Source organism: Oncorhynchus clarkii, chromosome 10 (assembly GCF_045791955.1).
Source record: "Oncorhynchus clarkii lewisi isolate Uvic-CL-2024 chromosome 10, UVic_Ocla_1.0, whole genome shotgun sequence".
Taxonomy (NCBI): Eukaryota; Metazoa; Chordata; class Actinopteri; order Salmoniformes; family Salmonidae; genus Oncorhynchus; species Oncorhynchus clarkii.
In genome coordinates, this window is record NC_092156.1 from 19,141,397 (window position 1) to 19,164,037 (window position 22,641).

General features: G+C 42.5%; 1 protein-coding gene across 2 annotated transcripts in view; it reads left to right on the forward strand.

Moving 5' to 3' along the window:
* Positions 1 to 729: 729 nt before the first annotated feature.
* The window catches only part of LOC139418096 (ceramide synthase-like), a 38,006-nt gene continuing 16,094 nt past the window's right edge, over positions 730 to 22,641 (forward strand). The window contains exon 1 of one of the 2 annotated variants that reach the window (XM_071167275.1): positions 730 to 1,083. In XM_071167275.1, the coding sequence (XP_071023376.1) occupies positions 962 to 1,083 (122 nt within the window). In that variant the 5' untranslated portion in view covers positions 730 to 961. The remainder of the gene's footprint in view (positions 1,084 to 22,641) is intronic. The other variant, XM_071167276.1, reaches the window with a different exon arrangement.

Below are 22,641 nucleotides of genomic sequence, written 5' to 3' on the forward strand. Positions count from 1 at the left end.
TAGAATAAGGCTGTAACGTAACAAAATGTGGAAAAAGTCAAGGGGTCTGAAAACTTTACGAAGGTACTGTACTTATACAGAATGTGGAGCAAATACAAAATTGACAGAGCTCTTTTGATACTTATATGTTTTATACAGCGTTTAAGGTGATTAGAAATAGCATGCACATTACATCAATACATATACAGAAAATACATAAAAATGTGGTGAATATTTATATTTCTACTTCTCTTTTGTGATACATATAAATAGAGTGTTTTTAAAGAAAATGCATGCTTTTATAATAATGCATAGTCTAATTCAGTGTTCTAGTGGAGACTAGTAAGAGTTGGCTACTAAAACAGCTAAATTCAGAATAATCAGGGTTCTGTAACGGAATGCAGCACAGGTCCGCTGCTGCCTAGATGGCGCTGTCTTGCGGAATGCACCTTGCAGTCCACAGTGTGTAGGGTCTGCACCGTCAGGCATAAAAGCGCTTGTCGAGTCGTTGATGGTTAGCAGCATAGCACCCCATCTCGAAGAAGCATAGGTCGAACCTTGCCTTTCCGCGGTTTAATTCACATATTTATGATATTCATCGTGGACTACCGGGAGCATGTTTTTGCTGGTTGAATAATCTCAAACCTCGTAATTAAAGTGTATTCCGCGGCATGTAGTTATCGTGTTGGCTAACGTTACCGGCTTTGCGCCAGGGCAGGAGTGAAGACCAATCAATCACCGGGTACCTTCACCGCTAGTTTTTGTGTAACGGTACAGTGTGGTGCTGCTGAGGCAAGGGGAAAACGCAGCGGTCACCGGTGACTGGATCTTGTGGCGTGAGCACCAATGCAGTCTAGAAAACACGGCGAATCCCAGTCACCGGTGTAAAACACGGTGTGTAAAATACATTTAGTAGCCCTCGAACCAAATTATAATAATAGATAGGTCGCTAGCTTGATAGCAGGACAAGTGCAACGCAAGGATGTTGCAAGTGCTGGCTTGCGGCGTCGTAGTTTTTCCCGGTCTCTTCTTCATCTTTCGGAGAGTACTCCCTTCCATTTTCAAACAGTGGACCGATGCCGACGTTGTACTGGTCAGCGAGAGGTAATTATTAATTTCCTTTCTCTATGGTATATGTTTAACCCTGGACAAGCAGTAGCTGGCCCTAAGGCTATGCTAGCTAGCTAGCTGGCTAGCACGGTCGTGCAAGCTGATAAAACAAATTGAGTCTTGAGCTTGGCACAAGGTTTTAACCGAATTAGCCACATTTGCTCTTTCAAACAGCGCTAAAATATATTATTAGATTAGATATTATTTGTTTGTAAATTTGATTTGTCTTAATGGCCATTACATGTCGTACTCAAATCTTATTGTAGGTAGCGTTAGTAGCGTTATTATAACGGTGGCTAACCCAGTGAATTACAACATAATAACTAACACCTTGGGAATATTGCTCCGTTTTGGTCAAAATTACGCACTCACATGCGCAACGGTCAATTCAATGTTCATTTGAACCCTGTCACTCTAGTTGGGAACCCTGTCACTCCAGTTGATAATCCCCGCCAACCTCCAGCGCTGGCTACTGAGTTATGCAATGTTAAGTGCTGAACTATACTGAGCGGATCGCTTGGTTTTAATAACGCTCTTATCAATTCGGTAATAATGCTCATCTAACGGGGAAAAAATAAATAATAATTGACACGTGTGGATGCCCCAGGGGCTACATTCTCAGTAGCCCGGTAAACTCCGTTTGAATGCCTCTCCAGTTTGCTACAATGTCACACAGCCCGTGTGTTGATGTTGTTTTCTTTAGAATAATTTTTACGTTATCTGTCTGCAATAACGGCTATAGGATAAGTTTTGTTTTCCGATCTGTTGGCCAGCAACTGTATGTGTTTTATTTATTTTACCTGCCTGTTAGAAGTGCCAGTGGGTCAGTGACCGTCTGGATAAGCTGCAGGATGTGATGCTTGAGTTGTTCTATCTCTAGCGGTATTTTAGCCAGTGATGTGTTTTACCGACACTGCATCTCAGTGCTAGAGGCGTCACTACAGACAACTGGTTCAAATCCAGACTGATTTTAACCTTGTCAGCTCAGGGATTAGATCTTGCAACCTTTCGGTCACAAGTCCAACGCTCTAACCACAACTCTAACCACCCCTACAGGTGGGTTCAAGGCCCACCACCATGACAGAACATCAGGTAATTAATTCCCATGTACCCACACTGTTCGAATCCATGCTTTATGTAATAATCTAGGCCTCATATTAATTATAATATGGTAATTATGTCAACACGCTTATCCAATGAAACATACATTTCAATATACTACCGTTCAAAAGTTTGGGGTCACTTAGAAATGTCCATGTTTTTGAAGGAAAAGCAAAAAAAAGTCAATTAAAATAGCATAAAATTGATCAGAAATACAGTGTAGACATTGTTAATGTTATAAATGACTTTGTAGCTGGAAACGGCAGATTTTTAAGTTGCTAAATTGTAATTACTTCGCTACTATGGCCTATTTTTTTTTGCCTTACCTCCTCACGCCATTTGCACACACTGTATATAGACTTTATTTTTTTCTATTGTGTTATTGACTGTAAACTAGTTTATTCCATGTGTAACTCTGTGTTGTTGTTTGTGTCGCACTGCTTTGCTTTATGTTGGCCAGGTCGCAGTTGTAAATGAGAACTTGTTCTCAACTACCTTACCTGGTTAAATAAAGGTTAAATAAATAAAAAAAACTTCTGACTTCAACTATATATCCAAAGCAAAAAACATCTACATTTAAATGGTCTTAATATTATTTTGCATATATTTCCGTTAATTCCCACGGAAAGTTTCCACCTTCGAATATTCCCCAACATGTGCAACCCTAGTTGCACCATTCTCTGTTTACCCTAGACTCTGGATCTGGCGTTCCTGGCACCGACCATCATACCACTCTCAAAGTCGCTTAAGTCACTAGTTTTTCCCATTCTAGAGTTCAATCGAACAGTAACAATGCCTCGATGCCTGTCAGCTTGCTTTATATAGCATGTGAATGCCACGTGCGATCCATTGTCATGAACTGGGTGGTGTACCTAATAAACTGGCCTGTGTGAATATAAAACATTAAGAACACCTGCTCTTTCCATGACAGACCAGGTGAATCCAGGTGAAAGCTATGATCCCTTTTTTTATGTCACTTGTTAAATCCATTTCAATCAGTGTAGAAGGGGAGGGGACAGGTTAAATAAGGATTTTTAAGCCTTGAGACAATTGAGACATGGATTGTGAATGTGTGCTATTCAGAGGGTGAATGGGCAAGACAAAATATTTAGGTGTCTTTGAATGGGGTATAGTAGTAGGTGCTGGGCACACTGGCTTGTGTCAAGAATTGCAATGCTTCTGGGTTTTCCACGCTTAACAGTTTCCCGTGTGTATCAAGAATGGTCTACCACCCAAAGGACATCCAGCCAGCTTGACACAACTGTGGGAAGCATTAGAGTCAACATGGCCAGCATTTCTGTGGAACACTTTCTACACCTTGTGGAGTCCATGCCCTGGCAAATTTAGACTGTTCTGAGCGCAAAAGGGGGTGCAACTCAATATTAGGAATGTGTTTCTAATGTTTTGTACACTCCGTGTATATAGCCAACTATAGTCATTGTACATGACTATTGGCCAACACAGTAGTAATATAGGCCTAATTAAATCCAAAGAAACATATTGTTATGACATTTATTCAATACAATACCTAAATCAAACCCACACCTCAGCTATTTTGAGCCCCATGCTCCTCCAACCAACTGAAAATCATGCTGTATGTGGCCATTTCCACATTTGATATTTTTTGGCACAATGATACAACAGCATCAGGGTACCTATAGGCAAGACATGACCTTGCCCCAGTTTAAAAAGCACTGAGTTTATCTGGATTGGAGAATAGTTTCCTCCACAGTGACGGAGAGAGACATGGTCACAGCGTTGCACCAGAAGGTTTTCAGCTGCCCCATTTCTGCTATTATGTGAATGTCAGTTTTCAATGTGTGGCTGCATCCCACATTTTCCTGGAGTGTGCACTTGACTTGTGTACTCCACTTACAATTAAAGCATGATTCTATGCTAGAGGGAGTTTCCACCATATTTTTCTTGTACCAGTCATTTCCATGGATGGGGTCCTGGGGTCCAGCAAAATTAAGGCAGTTAGGGTTTCAAAGGGTAGGAAACTTTCTGGTAAATTTAAAAAAGAAAATCAGAAATTGTCCATGGGAAGTTAAGCTCGGGAATTTGGGGAATTTTGCTTAAATTCATCAAAAAAGCTAGCTTATAACAGTGAATGTTTTTTGTGGGATACACAAGGTAATTCTAGGTCTTGTGGCATATTTTGGTTACATTATCCCCAATTCAATGGAATTGCAATCCTCTGCATGCACAGTGCATTCTTCCATCACATGTGTAGTGCGCTCTTCCATCACATGTACAGCTGATTCTCAAGATCTTACACACTAATGAGATGCTATTGAGCCCACACTACCACACTGTCTGAGCCAAGGCCTACATGCTTTCTGGTAAGTTTTGATTACAATATTGGGTGGGGTGAATATATTTTATGTGACATACATGATATTTTGTTAACTAATAAATAGTAGCCTACGGCAAAGTGTGTTTAAATAATTTCTAACTTGTTAACAATTTCTGCTAGTTAGTTTTTGCTATCATGTGGATTTTTAGCTTGCTTGAGCCTGCTAACTGAGTGTTAATTCACCTGTTTACATACATATTTAAAATTAAACGTGTATCTTACAAAGGAGTTGTTTAATCTAACTGCTTAACTATTTATCTGTACATGGAATTGTATTTGTTGTTTTTTTTACTCTTTTTTTCCCCTAATCTTTACAGGAAAATGCCACGGGCACTATCTGATGTGTGGAGACATTTACTGCCGCTAATGTAGAAGGAAAAGCTGTGTACATTTGCAAATACTGTGCTAAATCACATGTGAAGAATGCAACAAAGATGCAGAATCATCTGGCCAAGTGCATAAAGTTCCCTCAGCACTCACAACAAGCAACCTCTGACAAAAGTCCCTCTACTTCTATTCGAGGTGAAAATTATGAATCAGACACTTTATCGATAGCAACAGCTCATGGTTCTCCTGGAATCAGAAGTTTTTTTTGACTCAATGGAGGATCATAGTCAGAGAAATGCTGATGAATGTCTTGCTCGAGCTGTATATGCAACTGGTTCACCTCTGATGCTCACAGGCAATGTGTATTGGACAAGATTTCTGAATGTTCTTCGCCCAGCACACACCCCTCCAACCAGACATGCTTTATCTACTCATTTGCTGGATGCAGAGTCCAACAGAGTTCAAGTGAAGGTCAAGCAAATCATAGAGAAAGCAGACTGTATTGCATTCATCTCTGATGGGTGGTCGAACGTTCATGGGCAAGGAATAATTAACTACATCATCTCCACCCCTCAACCAGTATTCTACAAGAGCACAGACACAAGGGACAACAGACACACCGGTCTCTATATTGTAGATGAGCTGAAGGCAGTCGTCATTGTCCTTGGACCACAGAAAGTATTTGCACTGGTGACAGACAATGCTACGAACATGAAGGCTGCTTGGTCTGAAGTTGAGGAGTCCTACCCTCACATCACACCCATTGGCTGTGCTGCTCATGCATTGAATCTGCTCCTCAAGGACATAATGGCACTGAAAACAAGAGAGCCAAGGAAATGGTTAGGTATGTGAAGGGTCATCAAGTTATAGCAGCAATCTACCTCACCAAGCACAGTGAGAAGAATAAGTGCACCACATTGAAGCTGCCCAGCAACACTCGTTGGGGTGGTGTTGTCATTATGTTTGACAGTCTCCTGGAGGGGAAGGAGTCTCTCCAAGAAATGGCCATATCACAGTCTGCCGATATGGACAGCCACATCAAGAGGATTCTCCTGGATGATGTATTTTGGGAGAGAGTGGAAAGCAGCCTGAAACTCCTGAAACCTATAGCAGTAGCCATTGCACGGATTGAGGGAGACAATGCCATCCTGTCTGATGTTCAGACTAGAGGTCGAAGGATTATGATTTTTCAACGCCGATACCAATTATTGCAGGAGCAAAAAATGGCAATACGGATTCATCTGATGATATTTTTTTATTATTTTTTATTATTATTTATATATATTATTTGTAATAATGACAATTACAACAATACTAAATGAACAATGAACACTTTAAACTTAATATAATACATAAATAAAATATATTTAGTCTCAAATATATAATGAAACATGTTCATTTTGGTTTAAATAATGCAAAAACACAGTAATGGAGAAGAAAGTAAAAGTGCAATATGTGCCATGTAAAAAAGCTAACGTTTAAGTTCCTTGCTCAGAACACGTGTCACACCCTGGTCTTAGTATTTTGTGTTTTCTTTATTATTTTGGTCAGGCTAGGGTGTAACATGGGTTATTTATGAGGTGTATTTTGTCTAGGTTTTTTTTGTAGGTTATGGGATTGTGGTTAGTGGGGTTGTCTAGAAAAGTCTATGGTTGCCTGGAGTGGTTCTCAATCAGAGGCAGGTGTTTATCGTTGTCTCTGATTGGGAACCATATTTAGGCAGCCATATTCTTTGAGTGGTTCGTGGGTGATTGTTCCTGTCTCTGTGTTTGTTTGCACCAGATAGGGCTGTTTAAAAAATAAATTAAAAAATGTTTATTTTTTTGTTCTGGTCGTCATTATCTTTATTAAGGATTAATCGAAATAACCACACTGCATTTTGGTCCTCCTCTCCTTCGACGGAAGAAAACCTTAACAACATGAGAACATATGAAAGCTGGTGGTTGAATATTCCCAGTTCTTCAATATTCCCAGTTAAGTTTTAGGTTGTAGTTATTATAGGAATTATGACGCGTCGACTATTTCTCTCTATACCATTGTATTTCATATACTTTTGACAATTGGATGTTCTAATAGGCACTTTAGTATTGTCAGCCTAATCTCAGGAGTGGATAGGCTTGAAGTCATTAACAGCGTGTGAATCAAGCACTGCTAAGAGCTGCTGGCAAACGCAGTATAGTTTGAATGAATGCTTACGAACCTGCTGCCCCCTACCACCGCTCAGACTACTCTATCAATTATCAAATCATAGAGTTTAATGCTAGCTAGCAACTTACCTTGGCTCCTTGCTGCACTCACGTCACAGGTGGTCAGCCTGCCACGCAGTTTCCTCATGGAATGCAATGTAATCGGCCATAATGTGTCCAAAAATGCTGATTAATCGATCGACCTCTAGTTCAGACTCTGCTTGCAGATGTAAGAGAAATCCGTACTGTCCTGCCCACTTCACTGTTGCTCCAAGCAGAGGAAACTACAGTTCTGAAATGCATCAAAAAGTGTGAAGACTTCTGCCTGAAGCCCATACATGCCGCAGCGTACATGTAGGACCCCAAGTATGCTGGCAAGAGCATCCTGTCTGGTGCAGAGATCAACAAGGCCTATGGTGTCATCACTACTGTCTCGCCACCTTGGCCTGAATGAGGTCAAGGTTCTTGGTAGTCTGGCAAAGTAGAGTTCCAAGCAAGGGCTTTGGGATTGAGATGCAATATGGCAGTCGTGCTAAGATATCTAATCAGCCACCTGGTGGAAGCGACTTTGTGGATCTGAGGCTCTTTCCCCTGTTGCCTCCATCATCCTCCAAATCCCACAAACATCAGTCACCTCAGAGCACAACTGGTCCTTGTTTGGGAACACACACACCAAAGCACACAACACGCTGATCAATACAAGGGTTAAAAAATTGGTAGTCATCCGGGCAAATTTGAGGCTTTTTGAGCCTGACAAAGAGCCATCCTCGACAAGGTTGGAAAGTGACAGTGAAGATGAGGCCTCAGAGTCTGATGATCAAGAGGTGGACATTGAGGAGGTCCAGGGAGAAGACATGGAAGCCTGAGAGGAAGACAACCAAAGCTTTAGTTTCTAGACTATAATTTTACACATATGTTGAAAACGTTTTTGAGAGATGCAATGGATCATTGGAGATCATTCAATATTCCCTTTTGTTGTTCAGTGAAATCATCTCATGTGAAGTCAACTAATTTAATTACAGTTCAATTCCGTAACTAAATAGTTTTTCTTTATTTCTATTGGAAGGATTTAATAATTTGCAATTATGTCTACTTATGATTAGGTAAAATGTTTATGTTTCTGTCTCCCTATGATATGGTAAATATATCCAATGCAAAAACATCTACATTTAAATGGTATTAATATTCATTTGCACATATTCCCAAATATTGCCATTAATTCCCACGGAAAGTTTCCACCCCTGAATATTACCCAAAATGTGCAGACCTAGTCACATGCCTTAATACAACAGATGTTGTTTACTTACAAGCCCCTAAACAACAATGAAGTTTAAAAAATACAAATAAGAAATAAAAGGAACAAGTAATTAAAGAGTAGCAGTAAAGTAACAATAGCGAGACTATAAACAGGGGGTACCGGTACAGTGTCCATGTGCTGGAGCACCAGTTAGTCGAGGTAATTGAGGTAATATGTACATGTAGGTAGAGTTATTAAAGTGACTAGGCATAGATGATAACCGAATAGCAGCTGTGTAAAAGAGGGTGGGCAATGCACTGCAAATGGTCTGGGTAGCCATTTGATTAGATTTTCAGGAGTCTTATTGCTTGGGTGTAGAAGCTGCTTAGAAGGCTCTTGGACCTAGACTTGGTGCTCCGGTACTACTTGCCGCGTGGTAGTAGAGAGAACAGTCTATGACTAGGGTGGCTGGAGTCTTTCACAAATTGTAGGGCCTTCCTCTGACACCGACTAGTATAGAGGGCCTGGGTGGCAGGAAGCTTGGCCACAGTGATGTACTGGGCCGTACGCACTACCCTCTGTAGTGCCTTGTGGTCGGAGACCGAGCAGTTGCCATACCAGGCAGTGATGCAACCAGTCAGGATGCTCTCGATGGTGCAGCTGTAGAACCTTTTGAGGATATATAAATCTTTTCAGTCTCTTGAGGGGGAATAGGTTTTGTCGTGCCCTCTTCATGACTGTCTTGGTATGCTTGGACCATGTTAGTTTGTTGGTGATGTGGACACCAAGGAACTTGAAGTTCTCAACCTGCTCCACTACAGCACGGTCAATGAAAATGTGCTCGGTCCTCCTTTTCCTGTAGTCCACAATCATCTCCTTTGTCTTGATCACATTGAGGGAGAGGTTGTTGTCCTGGCACCACACGGCCAGGTCTCTGACCTCCTCCCTATAGACTGTCTTGTTGTTGTCGGTGATCAAGCCTACCACTGTTGTGTCATCGGCAAACTTAATGATGGTGTTGGAGTCGTGCCTGGCCGTGCAGTCATGAGTGAACAGGGAGTACAGGAGGGGACTGAGCACGCACCCTTGAGGGGCCTGTGTGTTGAGGATCAGCGTGGCTGATATGTTGTTACCTACCGTTACCACCTGGAGGCGGCCCGTCAGAAAGTCCAGGATTCAGTTGCAGAGGGAGTTGTTCAGTTCCAGGGTCCTTAGCTTATTGATGAGCTTTGAGGGCACTATGGTGTTGAACGCTGAGCTGTAGTCAAATCAAATCAAATTGTATTTTTCACATACTCATGGTTAGCAGATGTTAATGCGAGTGTAGTGAAATTCTTGTGCTTCTGGTTCCCGACAGTGCTGTAATATCTAACAATTCCCCAACAACTACCTAATACACACATATCTAAAAGGGGTGAATGAGAATATGTACATATAAGTATATGGATGGTCGAGCGGCGTAGGCAAGGTGCAATGGAGGGTATAAAATACAGTATATATATATATATATATATGATAGGAGTAATGTAAACATTATTAAAGTTGCATTGTTTAAAATGACTAGTGATCCATTTGTTAAAGTGGCCAGTTATTGAGTCTCCGTGTAGGCAGCAGCCTCTGAGTTACTGATTGCTGTTTAGCAGTCTGATTTCCTTTGAGATATAAGCTGTTCTTCAGTCTCTCGGTCCCAGCTTTGATGCACTGATACTGACCTCGCCTTCTGGATGGTAGCGGTGTGAACAGGCAGTGGCTCGGGTGGTTGTTGTCTGTGATGATCTTTTTTGCCTTCCTGTGACATCGGGTGCTATAGGTGTCATGCAGGGCAGGTAGTTTGCCCCCGGTGAAGAGTTGTGCAGACTGCACCACCCTCTGGAGAGCCTTGCGGTTGAGGGCGGAGCAGTTGCCGTACCACGCTGTGATTGTGGATTTGTAAAAGTTAGTCAGGATTTTTTAGGGTGACAAGCCACATTTCTTCAGTCACCTGAGGTTGAAGAAGCGCTGTTGCGTGGGTGGACCATTTCAATTTGTCGTTGATGTGTACGCTGAGGAACTTAACTTTCCACTTTCTCCACTGCTGTTCCTTCTATGTGGATAGGGGGTGCTCCCTCTGCTGTTTCCTGAAGTCCACAATCATCTTGTTTTGTTGACGTTGAGTGAGAGGTTGTTTTTCTGACACCACACTCCGATTGTCCGCACCTCCTCCCTGTAGACTGTCTCGTAGTTGTAAGTAATCAAGCCTGCTACTGTTGTGTCGTCTGCAAACTTGATGATTGAGTTGGAGGCGTGCATGGCCACGCAGTCATGGGTGAACAGGGAGTACACGAGGGGGCTGAGTACACACCCTTGTGGGGCTCCAGTGTTGAGGGTCAGCGAGGTGGAGATATTGTTTCCTTCCTTCACCACCTGGGGGCTGCCTGTCAGAAAGTCCATGCCCAATTGCACAGGGCGGGGTTGATGATGAGCTTGGAGGTTACTATGGTGTTGAATGCTGAGCTGTAGTCAATGAACAGCATTCTTACATAGGTATTCCTCTTGTCCAGATGGGATAGGGCAGTGTGCAGTGAGTGATATAGCGATTGCATCGTCGGTGGACCTGTTAGGGCGATATGCAAACTGAAGTGGGTCTAGGGTGGCCGGTAAGGTGGAGGTGATGTGAGCCATGACCAGCCTTTCAAAGCATTTCATGGTTACAGAAATGAGTGCTACGTGTCGGTAATCATTTTGCCAGGTTACCTTAGTGTTCTTGGGCACAGGGACTATGGTGGTCTCCTTAAAACATCTTATTATTACAGACTCAGACAGGGAGAAAATGTCAGTGAAGACACATTCCAGTTGGTCAACGCATGCTCGCAGTACACGTCCAGGTAATCCGTCTGGCCCTGCAGCCTTGTGAATGTTGAACTGTTTAAAACTTGTTATGGCTGCAATCCCGCTAACGGGAAAATAGAGGGCGCCAAATTCAAACCACAGAAATCTCATAATTACAATTCCTAAAACATACATGTGTCTCATACCATTTTAAAGCTATTCTCGTTGTTAATCCCATCAAAGGGTCCAATTTCAAATATGCTTTTCAGCAAAAGCGCTACAAACGTTTATGTTAGGTCTCCACCAAACCACAATAAGCACAGCCATTTCCCAGCTAAATATAGCATTCACAAAAAGCAGAAATAAAGATTAAATTAATCACTAACCTTGAATTATCTTCATCAGATGACACTCATAGGACTTGATGTTACACAATACATGCATGTTTTGTTTGATAAAGTTTGTATTTATATCATATATTTATATCTCCTTCCAGACTCATATCAAACATCTCCAATCGAAAATCAAATCAAGAGTCGGCTTTCTATTCCGCAACAAAGCCTCCTTTACTCACGCCGCCAAACTTACCCTAGTAAAACTGACTATCCTACCGATCCTCGACTTCGGCGATGTCATCTACAAAATTGCTTCCAACACTCTACTCAGCAAACTGGATGCAGTTTATCACAGTGCCATCCGTTTTGTCACTAAAGCACCTTATACCACCCACCACTGCGACTTGTATGCTCTAGTCGGCTGGCCCTCGCTACATATTCGTCGCCAGACCCACTGGCTCCAGGTCATCTACAAGTCCATGCTAGGTAAAGCTCCGCCTTATCTCAGTTCACTGGTCACGATGGCAACACCCATCCGTAGCACGCGCTCCAGCAGGTGTATCTCACTGATCATCCCTAAAGCCAACACCTCATTTGGCCGCCTTTCGTTCCAGTTCTCTGCTGCCTGTGACTGGAACGAATTGCAAAAATCGCTGAAGTTGGAGACTTTTATCTCCCTCACCAACTTCAAACATCTGCTATCTGAGCAGCTAACCGAGCGCTGCAGCTGTACATAGTCTATCGGTAAACAGCCCACCCATTTTTACCTACCTCATCCCCATACTGTTTTTATTTATTTACTTTTCTGCTCTTTTGCACACTAATATCTCTACCTGTACATGACCATCTGATCATTTATCACTCCAGTGTTGTTAATCTGCAAAATTGTAATTATTCGCCTACCTCCTCATGCCTTTTGCACACAATGTATATAGACTCCCCTTTTTTTCTACTGTGTTACTGACTTGTTAATTGTTTACTCCATGTGTAACTCTGTGTTGTCTGTTCACACTGCTATGCTTTATCTTGGCCAGGTCGCAGTTGCAAATGAGAACTTGTTCTCAACTAGCCTACCTGGTTAAATAAAGGTGAAATAAAAATAAAATTAAAATAAAATAAAATAAATAAAACAAATATTATATTCACTAGTTCCAAAAACATCAAGTGATTTTGCATAGCCACATTGTTTCAACAGAAATACTCATCATAAGTGTAGATGATAATACAAGTTATACACATGGAATTATAGATATACCTCTCCTTAATGCAACCGCTGTGTCAGATTTCAAAAAATGTTTACGGAAAAAGCAACACATGCAATAATCTGAGACGGTGCTCAGAACAGAAGCCAAATTAGCCGCCATGTTGGAGTCCAGAAAATAATATGATAAATGTTTCCTTACCTTTGATGAACTTCATCAGAATGCAGTCCTATGAATCCCAGGTCTACAATAAATGCTTGATTTGTTCGAAAATGTCTGTTATTTATGTCCAATTAGCTACTTTGGTTAGCGCATTTGGTAAACAATTCCAAAGTCACAAAGCGCATCCACTATAACGTGACGAAATGTCCAAAAGTTCCGTAACAGTCAGTAGAAACATGTCAAACGATGTACTGAATCAATCTTTAGAATTTGGTTTACATACGCTGCTCAAAAAAATAAAGGGAACACTAAAATAACACATCCTAGATCTGAATGAATGAAATATTCTTATTAAATACTTTTTTCTTTACATAGTTGAATGTGCTGACAACAAAACCACACATAAATTAACAATGGAAATCAAATTTATCAACCCATGGAGGTCTGGATTTGGAGTCAAACTCAAAATTAAAGTGGAAAACCACACTACAGGCTGATCCAACTTTGATGTAATGTCCTTAAAACAAGTCAAAATGAGGCTCAGTAGTGTGTGTGGCCTCCACGTGCCTGTATGACCTCCCTACAACGCCTGGGCATGCTCCTGGGCATGCTCCAACTCCTGGACAGTCTGTTGGTGGATGGAGCGAGACATGATGTCCCAGATGTGCTCAATTGGATTCAGGTCTGGGGAACGGGCTGGGCCCGCATCAATGCCTTCCTCTTGCAGGAACTGCTGATACACTCCAGCCACATGAGGTCTAGCATTGTCTTGCATTAGGAGGAACCCAGGGCCAACCGCACCAGCATATGGTCTCACAAGGGGTCTGAGGATCTCATCTCGGTACCTAATGGCAGTCAGGCTACCTCTGGCGAGCACATGGAGGGCTCTGCGGCCCCCCAAAGAAATGCCACCCCACATCATGACTGACCCACCGCCAAACTGGTCATGCTGGAGGATGTTGCAGGCAGCAGAACGTTCTCCACGGTGTCTCCAGACTCTGTCACGTCTGTCACGTGCTCAGTGTGAACCTGCTTTCATCTGTGAAGAGCACAGGGCGCCAGTGACGAATTTGCCAATCTTGGTGTTCTCTGGCAAATGCCAAACGTCCTGCACGGTGTTGGGCTGTAAGCACAACCCCCACCTGTGGACGTTGGGCCCTCAAACCACCCTCATGGAGTCTGTTTCTTACCGTTTGAGCAGACACATGCACATTTGTGACCTGCTGGAGGTAATTTTGCAGGGCTCTGGCAGTGCTCCTCCTGCTCCACCTTGCACAAAGGCGGAGGTAGCGGTCCTGCTGCTGGGTTGTTGCCCTCCTACGGCCTCCTCCACGTCTCCTGATGTACTGGCCTGTCTCCTGGTAGCGCCTCCATGCTCTGGACACTAAGCTGACAGACACAGCAAACCTTCTTGCCACAGCTTGCATTGATGTGCCATCCTGGATGAGCTGCACTACCTGAGCCACTTGTGTGGGTTGTTGTTATTTAACTAGGCAAGTCAGTTAAGAACACATTCTTATTTTCAATGACGGCCTAGGAACGGTGGGTTAACTGCCTCATTCAGGGGCAGAATGACAGATTTTCACCTTGTCAGCTCGGGAGATCCAATCATGCAACCTTACAGTTAACTAGTCCAACGCAATAACGACATGCCTCTCTCTGGTTGCACGCCACAAGGAGACTGCCTGTTACGTGAATGCAGTAAGCCAAGGTAAGTTGCTAGCTAGCATTAAACCTATCTTATAAAAAACAATCAATCATAATCACTAGTTAACTACACATGGTAGATGATATTACTAGATATTATCTAGCATGTCCTACGTTGCATATAATCTGACTGAGCATACAAGCATACAAGTATCTGACTGAGCGGTGGTAGGCAGAAGCAGGCGCGTAAACATTAATTCAAACAGCACTTTTGTGCGTTTTGCCAGCAGCTCTTCGTTGTGCGTCAAGCATTGCGCTGTTAGTGACTTCAAGCCTATCAACTCCCGAGATGAGGCTGGTGTAACCGAAGTGAAATGGCTAGCTAGTTAGCGCGCGCTAATAGCGTTTCAAACGTCACTCGCTCTGAGCCTTCTAGTAGTTGTTCCCCTTGCTCTGCATGGGTAACGCTGCTTCGATGGTGGCTGTTGTCGTTGTGTTGCTGGTTTGAGCCCAGGGAGGAGCGAGGAGAGGGACGGAAGCTATACTGTTACACTGGCAATACTAAAGTGCATATAAGAACATCTAATACAAATGGTATAGAGGGAAATAGTCCTATAATTCCTATAATAACTACAACCTAAAACTTCTTACCTGGGAATATTGAAGACTCATGTTAAAAGGAACCACCAGCTTTCAAATGTTCTCATGTTCTGCGCAAGGAACTGTAATGTTAGCTTTCTTACATAGCACATATTGCACTTTTACTTTCTTCTCCAACACTTTGTTTTTGCATTATTTAAACCAAATTGAACATGTTTCATTATTTACTTGAGGCTAAAAATGATTTTATTTATGTATTATATTAAGTTAAAATAAGTGTTCGTTCAGTATTGTTGTAATTGTCATTATTGCAAATAAATTATATAAAAATCGGCCGATTTAATCGGCATCAGCTTTTTCGGTATCGGCGTTGAAAAATCATAATCGGTCGACCTCTACTTGGTACATCACCCGTGACAGAGAACGGTTGATTTGTCAAGGGCAATGAATCCCATTATCTTGGCGTTAATGGATTTCACCTTTCAGTTCTCGCTGAAATGTTCTTACTCTTTCAAATGACTGCTCAACTTGTTGACTGCTCAATCCACACAGCACACATTGTGGGCTAGGTTAGCAATGCATCGTTGCACCTGTAGCGCATAATTTTATGTGGCGTCGTTACATCATGTACAGTTGAAGTCGGAAGTTTACATACACTTAGGTTGGAGTCATTAAAACTCATTTTTCAACATCTCCACAAATTTCTTGTTAACAAACTATAGGTTTTTCAAGTCGGTTAGGACATCTACTTTGCATGACCCAAGTAATTTTTCCAACAATTGTTTACAGATTATTTTACTTATAATTCACTGTATCATAATTCCAGTGGATCAGAAGTTCTGTCTCCTGGAGATGAACGTACTTTGGTGCAAAAAGTGCAACTCAATCCCAGAACAACTCAATCCCAGACTTTGTGAAGATGCTGAAGGAAACCGGTACAAAAGTATCTATATCCACATTAAAACTAGTTCTTTATCGACATAACCTGAAAGACCGCTCAGCAAGGAAGAAGCCACTGCTCCAAAACCGCCATAAAAAATCCAGACTACGGTTCGCAACTGCACATGGGGACAAAGATCGTACTTTTTGGAGAAATGTCCTCTGGCCTGATGAATCAAAAATAAAACTGTTTGGCCGTAATGACCATTGCTATGTTTGGAGGAAAAAGGGGGAGATTTGCGAGCCGAGGAACAACATCCCAACTGTGAAGCACGTGGGTGGCAGCATCATGTTGTGGGGGTGCTTTGCTGCAGGAGGGACTGGTACACTTCACAAAATAGATGGCTTCATGAGGAAGGAAAATTATGTGGATATATTGAAGCAACATCAAGACATCAGTCAAGTCAGGAAGTTAAAGCTTGGTTGCAAATGGGTCTTCCAAATGGACAATGACCCCAAGCATACTTCCAAAGTTGAGGCAAAATGGCTTAAGGACAACAAAGTCAAGGTATTGGAGTGGCCATCACAAAGCCCTGACCTCAATCCTATAGAACATTTGTGGGCAGAACTGAAAAATTGTGTGCGAGCAAGGAGGGCTACAAACCTGACTCAGTTACACCAGGTCTGTCAGGAGGAATGGGCCAAAATTCACCCAACTTATTGTGGGAAGGTTGTGGAAGGCTACCCAAAACGTTTGACCCAAGTTAAACAATTTAAAGGCAATGCTACCAAATACTAATTGAGTGTATGTAAGCTTTTGACCCACTGGGAATGTGATGAAAGAAATAAAAGCTGAAAGAAATCATTCTCTCTACTATTATTCTGACATTTCACATTCTTAAAATGAAGTGGTGATCCTAACTGATCTAAGACAGGGAATTTTACTCTGGTTAAATGTCAGGAATTGTGAAAAACTGAGTTAAATGTATTTGGCTAAGGTAAACTTACGACTTCAACTGTACCTACGTTATATACAGTTGAAGTCGGAAGTTTACATACACCTTAGCCAAATACATTTAAACTCAGTTTTTAACTATTCTTGACATTTTCACAGAGGAGCTCTGTCAGAGTGACCATCGAGTTCTTGGTCACCTCCCTGACCAATCCCCTTCTCTCCCAATTGCTCAGTTTGGCTGAGCGGCCAGCTCTAGGAAGAGTCTTGGTGGTTCCAAACTTCTTGCATTTAAGAATGATGAAAGCCGCTGTGTTCTTTGGGACCTTCAATGCTGCAGAAATGTTTCGCTACCCTTCCCCAAGTCTGTGCATCGACGCAATCATGTCTCGCCGTTCTACAGACAATTCCTTTGACCTCATGGCTTGGTTTTTGCTCTGACGTGCACTGTCAACTGTGGGACCTTATATTGACAGGTGTGTGCCTTTCCAAATCATGTCCAATCAAGTTGTAGAAACATGTCAAGGATGATCAATTGAAACAGGATGCACCTGAGCTTAATTTTGAGTCTCATAGCAAGAGATCTGAAGGCTTATGTAAATAAGTATTTTATATATACATTTTCAAAAATGTCTGCTTTCGCTTTGTCAATATGAGGTATTGTGTGTAGATGAGGGGGAAAAAATATTTAATCAATTTCAGAGTAAGGCTGTAACATAACAAAATGTGGAAAAAGTCAACGGGTCTGAATACTTTCCGAATGCACTGTAGATGGATAAGATCTATACTAGATGGGCTCTCAAACCCTGTTCCTGGAGAGCTACCGTCCTATAGGTTTTCGCTCCAACCCTAATCTTGCACATTACTAATAATTAACTGGTTGAAAATCTGAATCAGGTTAGTTACAACTGGGGTTGGAGCAACCTTACAGGGGGGTAGTTCTCCAGTAACAGGGTTGGAGAGCTTGGCCTAGAAACTAGATGGATAGATTGATAGACACTAGATAACAGCTGGTGCGCAATGTCTAATATTAGTATTGCTCGCCTGAGGTAGAATTCCTTATGATAAGCTGTAGACCACACTATCTAACAAAAGAGTTCTCATCTATATTATTCGTTGCCGTCTATTTACCACCACAGACCGATGCTGGCACTAAGACCGCGCTCAACGAGCTGTATAAGGCCATAAGGAAAAAATAAAATGCAGAAGCGGCGGTCCTAGTGGCCGGGGGCTTTAATGCAGGCAAACTTAATCCATTTCACCTAATTTCAACCAGCATGCAACCAAAGGGAAAAAAACTCTAGACCACCTTTACTCCACACACAGAGATGCATACAAAGCTCGCCCTCACCCTCCGTTTGGCAAATCTAACCATAATTTTATCCTCTTGATTCCGAGTCACTTGGAAGTACCAGTGACTCGCTCAATACGGAAGTGGTCAGAGGACGCGGATGCTACAGTACAGGACTGTTTTGCTAGCACAGACTGGGATATGTTCTGGGATTCATCCAATGGCATTGAGAAGTATACCACCTCAGTCATCGGCTTCATCAACAAGTGCATCAATGACGTCGTCCCCACAGTGACCATACATATCCCAACCAGAAGCCATGGATTACAGGCAACATCTGCATTGAGCTAAAGGCTAGAGCTGCCGCTTTCAAGGAGCAGGACACTAATCCGGACGCTTATACGAAAAACCGCTATGCCCTCAGACTAACCATTAAACAGGCAAAGCATCAATACAGGATTAAGATTGGACTGAATCCTACTACACTGGCTCTGACGCTCGTCGGATGTGGCAGGGCTTGCAAACTATTACGGACTACAAAGGGAAACTCAGACCAAATGGCTCCTTAACAGCTTCTACCCCAAGCCATAAGACTGCTGAACAATTAATCAAATGGCCACCGAACAAATTACTTTGACCCCCCCATTTGTTTTTACACTACTGCTACTCGCTGTTTATTATATATGTATAGTCACTCTACACCTACCTACATGTACAAATTACCTCAACTAACCTGTACCCCCGCACACTGACTCAGTACCGGTACCCCCTGTATATAGCCTCGTTACTGGTATGTTATTGTGTTACTTTTTATAATATTTTTTTTTTAGTATATATTTCTTTTTACATTTTTTTTTGCTTTAGTTTTATTTGTTAAATATTTTCTTAGCTTTTCTTGAACTGCACTGTTGGTTAAGGGCTTGTAAGTAAGCATTTCACGGTAAGGTCTACACTTGTCGTATTCGGTACATGTGACAAATAAAGTTTGATTTGAGATATGCTTCTAGATACTGTAGATGTATAGATAGCTGTTAGATACTTATTTGTCCTTAGGGAAGAAATTATAGGCCTATAAACTTCAAAGGCTATTCATTGTTAACATAAAATGGGTGGATAGACTATAGAGTACAATATAATGAACCAAAGCACCACTGAATGAATCATTGTTCACCAGGGCAGTGTTCACTAGGGCATTGCAACGGAAGACTAAAATTAGTCCTTCCCGGTTTCAGTCCATGTTCTTCTATTTGGTACCTACCTAGCCTACATGAACATGAGCCGTTACTAAGTAACCATGTGGGTTAATCCACATCACTCCATCCCTTCTGAACAGGCCTCGGGGTCTTCTCATCTTACTAAAGCCAGGAAATTGTGGATTGTGATGATTTTGGTTGTGTTAGGAGAAGCAACCAGTAGCCTCGTTTGTTTTGTCAATAGCTTCCAACCAGTTATTATAGTGTCCAGTTTAGGGGATGAATGAATTGAGCACAACAGGCTCGGCTTAATCTGTGTATGAGGAGAGAGCGAGAGAGAAAGGGGGAGGGACAGAAAGAGTGCAGGGCTGCTGGACTCGCTACTGTCTGTGCCTTTAACCTTTCTGGGATATTCGGGACGGTAGCGCCCCACTCCGCCAACAGCCAGTGAAAGTGCAGGGCGCCAAATTCAAAACAACAAGAATCTCATAATTAAAATTCCTTAAGCATACAAGTATTTTACACCATTTTAAAGATACAATTCTCGTTAACCCAGCCACAGTGTCTGATTTCAAAAAGGCTTTACAGCGAAAGCACCACAAACGATTATGTTAGGTCACCACCAAGACACAGAAAAACAGCAATTTTTCCAGCCAAAGAGAGAAGTCACAAAAAGCAGAAATATAGATAAAATGAATCACTAACCTTTGATGATCTTCATCAGATGACACTCATAGGACATGTTACACAATACAGGTATGTTTTGTTCGATAAAGTGCATATTTATATCCAAAATGGATTATGTTCAGTTGTTCCAAAACATACAGTGATTTTGCAGAGAGCCACGTCAATTCACAGAAATACTCATAATAAACATTGATCAAAGATACAACTATTATACATGGAATTAGAGATATACTTCTCCTTAATGCAACCGCTGTGTCAGAAAAGTCCAAATCAGCCAAAGAAATATCTGCCATGTTGTGTAGTCTACATTAATCAGAAATAGCATTATAAATATTCACTTACCTTTGATCTTCATCAGAATGCACTCACAGGAATCCCAGTTCCACAATAAATGTTTGATTTGTTCGATAATGTCCATTTATGTCCAAATAGCTACTTTTGTTAGCGCGTTTTGTAAACAAATCCAAAGTCAGGAAGCGCGTTCACTAGGAGCAGACGAAATGTCAAAAAGTTCCGTTACAGTCCGTAGAAACATGTCAAATGATGTATAGAATCAATCTTTAGGATGTTTTTAACATAAATCTTCAATAATGTTCCAACCGGAGAATTCCTTTGTCTGTAGAAAAGCAATGGAACGGAAGCTACCTCTCTCATGACCGCGCGTCACGAGCTTGTGGCACTCTGCCAGACCACTGACTCAAAGAGCCTTTATGAGCCCCTCCTTTACAGAATAAGCCTCAAACAAGTTTCTAAAGACTGTTGACATCTAGTGGAAGTCTTAGGAAGTGCAACATGACCAATATTCCACTGTATCTTCAATAGGGAATGAGTTGAAAAACGACCAACCTCAGATTTCCCACTTCCTGGTTGGATTTTTTCTCAGGTTTTCGTCTGCCATATGAGTTCTGTTATACTCACAGACATCATTCAAACTGTTTTGGAAATGTCAGAGTTTTCTATCCAAATATACTAATTATATGCATATTATAGATTTTATGGCTGAGTAGCAGGCAGTTTACTCTGGGTACCTTATTAATCCAAGATACTCAGTACTGCCCCCTAGTCACCAAGAAGTTAATGAGTGTTGCTCTGTTTGCTCTTTTCCTCTCACTCTGCACTCTTTTCCCGGTCGGCCCGGGCAGGCACCAGTGCACTGTGCTGCTCTAAATTACACACACCATGAACCATAGGAGGAGAAAAACACTGCTCCTGACTCAGAGAGGGCAGAAGGGAGAGAGAGCGAGAGGGTAGTCTTCAAAACGTGGCCCTGCCACACACAGTAGCCATAAAGAAAGAAAAGGAAGACCGACCGACTCTGTTCTGGGAAAAGGAAGCCAAGGGTAGGGAAGAAAGGGAAACATGACAAAACATGGCAACCCACCTCCCTCTCTTCCCCCTCAAGTCCTTTAAAGGGAGGACACAATTGTGAGTTTTGAAAATCTAGGTCTCGTGACCGAGTGTGCAGCCCAAGGAGGCAGTGAGGCGTGGAGGTAAAAACAGGTGGGGGGGGGTGTATGGAGGGCAGTTGGGGTGGAGGAAGGCAGGGGGGGATGGTGAAAGGGAGAAGGGGAGGTTGGTAGTCTTATCCAGCTACGGGCTGGTAGGGTCACATAACCACTGTCGTCATCACGACGGCCTGCGTTCCCAAAGAGAAGGGTGGCGGGCCTCCGGACGAAACAGCTCTGTGTGTGTGTGCCTTCTCTCTCCCTCCCTCCCTCTGACCTAGCCTGGACTGAGAGACTCCATTGTACTGCTAAATAGAATCACCCCTTTAATCATTTGGAAATCGTGCAATGCATAAAAGGCGTAAATAGCGAGTGGCTGTGGTAAGGGCGAATTAATGAGATTTCCGTAATATTTCAGAGCTGCTTATTGCCAGAGGTGCCAAGATCTGTCAAACTAAGCTGGGAGGTGGAAGTGCCTGGTTGAACAAGCCATTTTTCCACATTTTAAAGGGGAACTCCATTGCTGTGTCTGAAATTGCACGCTATTCCCTATAGTGTACTACTTTTGACTAGGGCCCATAGTGGTGCCATCTCTGCAGCACTCCACCAATCAGGCCTTTATGGTAGAGTGGCCAGACAGAAGCAACACCTCAGTAAAAGGCACATGACAGCCTGCTTGGAGTTTGCCAAAAGGCACCTGAAGGTCTCTCACACTATGAGAAACAAGATTCTCTGGTCTGATGAAACCACTCTTTGGCCTGAATGCCAAGTGTCACGTCTGGAGGAAACCTGGCACCATCCCTATGGAGAAGCATGGTGTTGGCAGCATCATGCTGTGGGAAAGTTTTTCAGCAGCAGGGACTGGGAGACTAGTCAGGATCGAGGGAAAGACGAACGGAGCAAAGTACAGAGATCCTTGATGAAAACCTGCTCCAGAGTGCTCAGGACCTCAGATTGGGGCAAGGTTCACCTTCCAACAGGACAACGACCCTAAGCAAACAGCCAAGACAACGCAGGAGTCGCTTCGGGACAATTCACTTCATGTCCTTGAGTGGCCCAGCCAGGGAGACCTGAAAATAGCTGTGCAGCGACGCTCCCCATCCAACCTGACAGAGCTTAAGGGGATCTGCAGAGAAGAATTGGA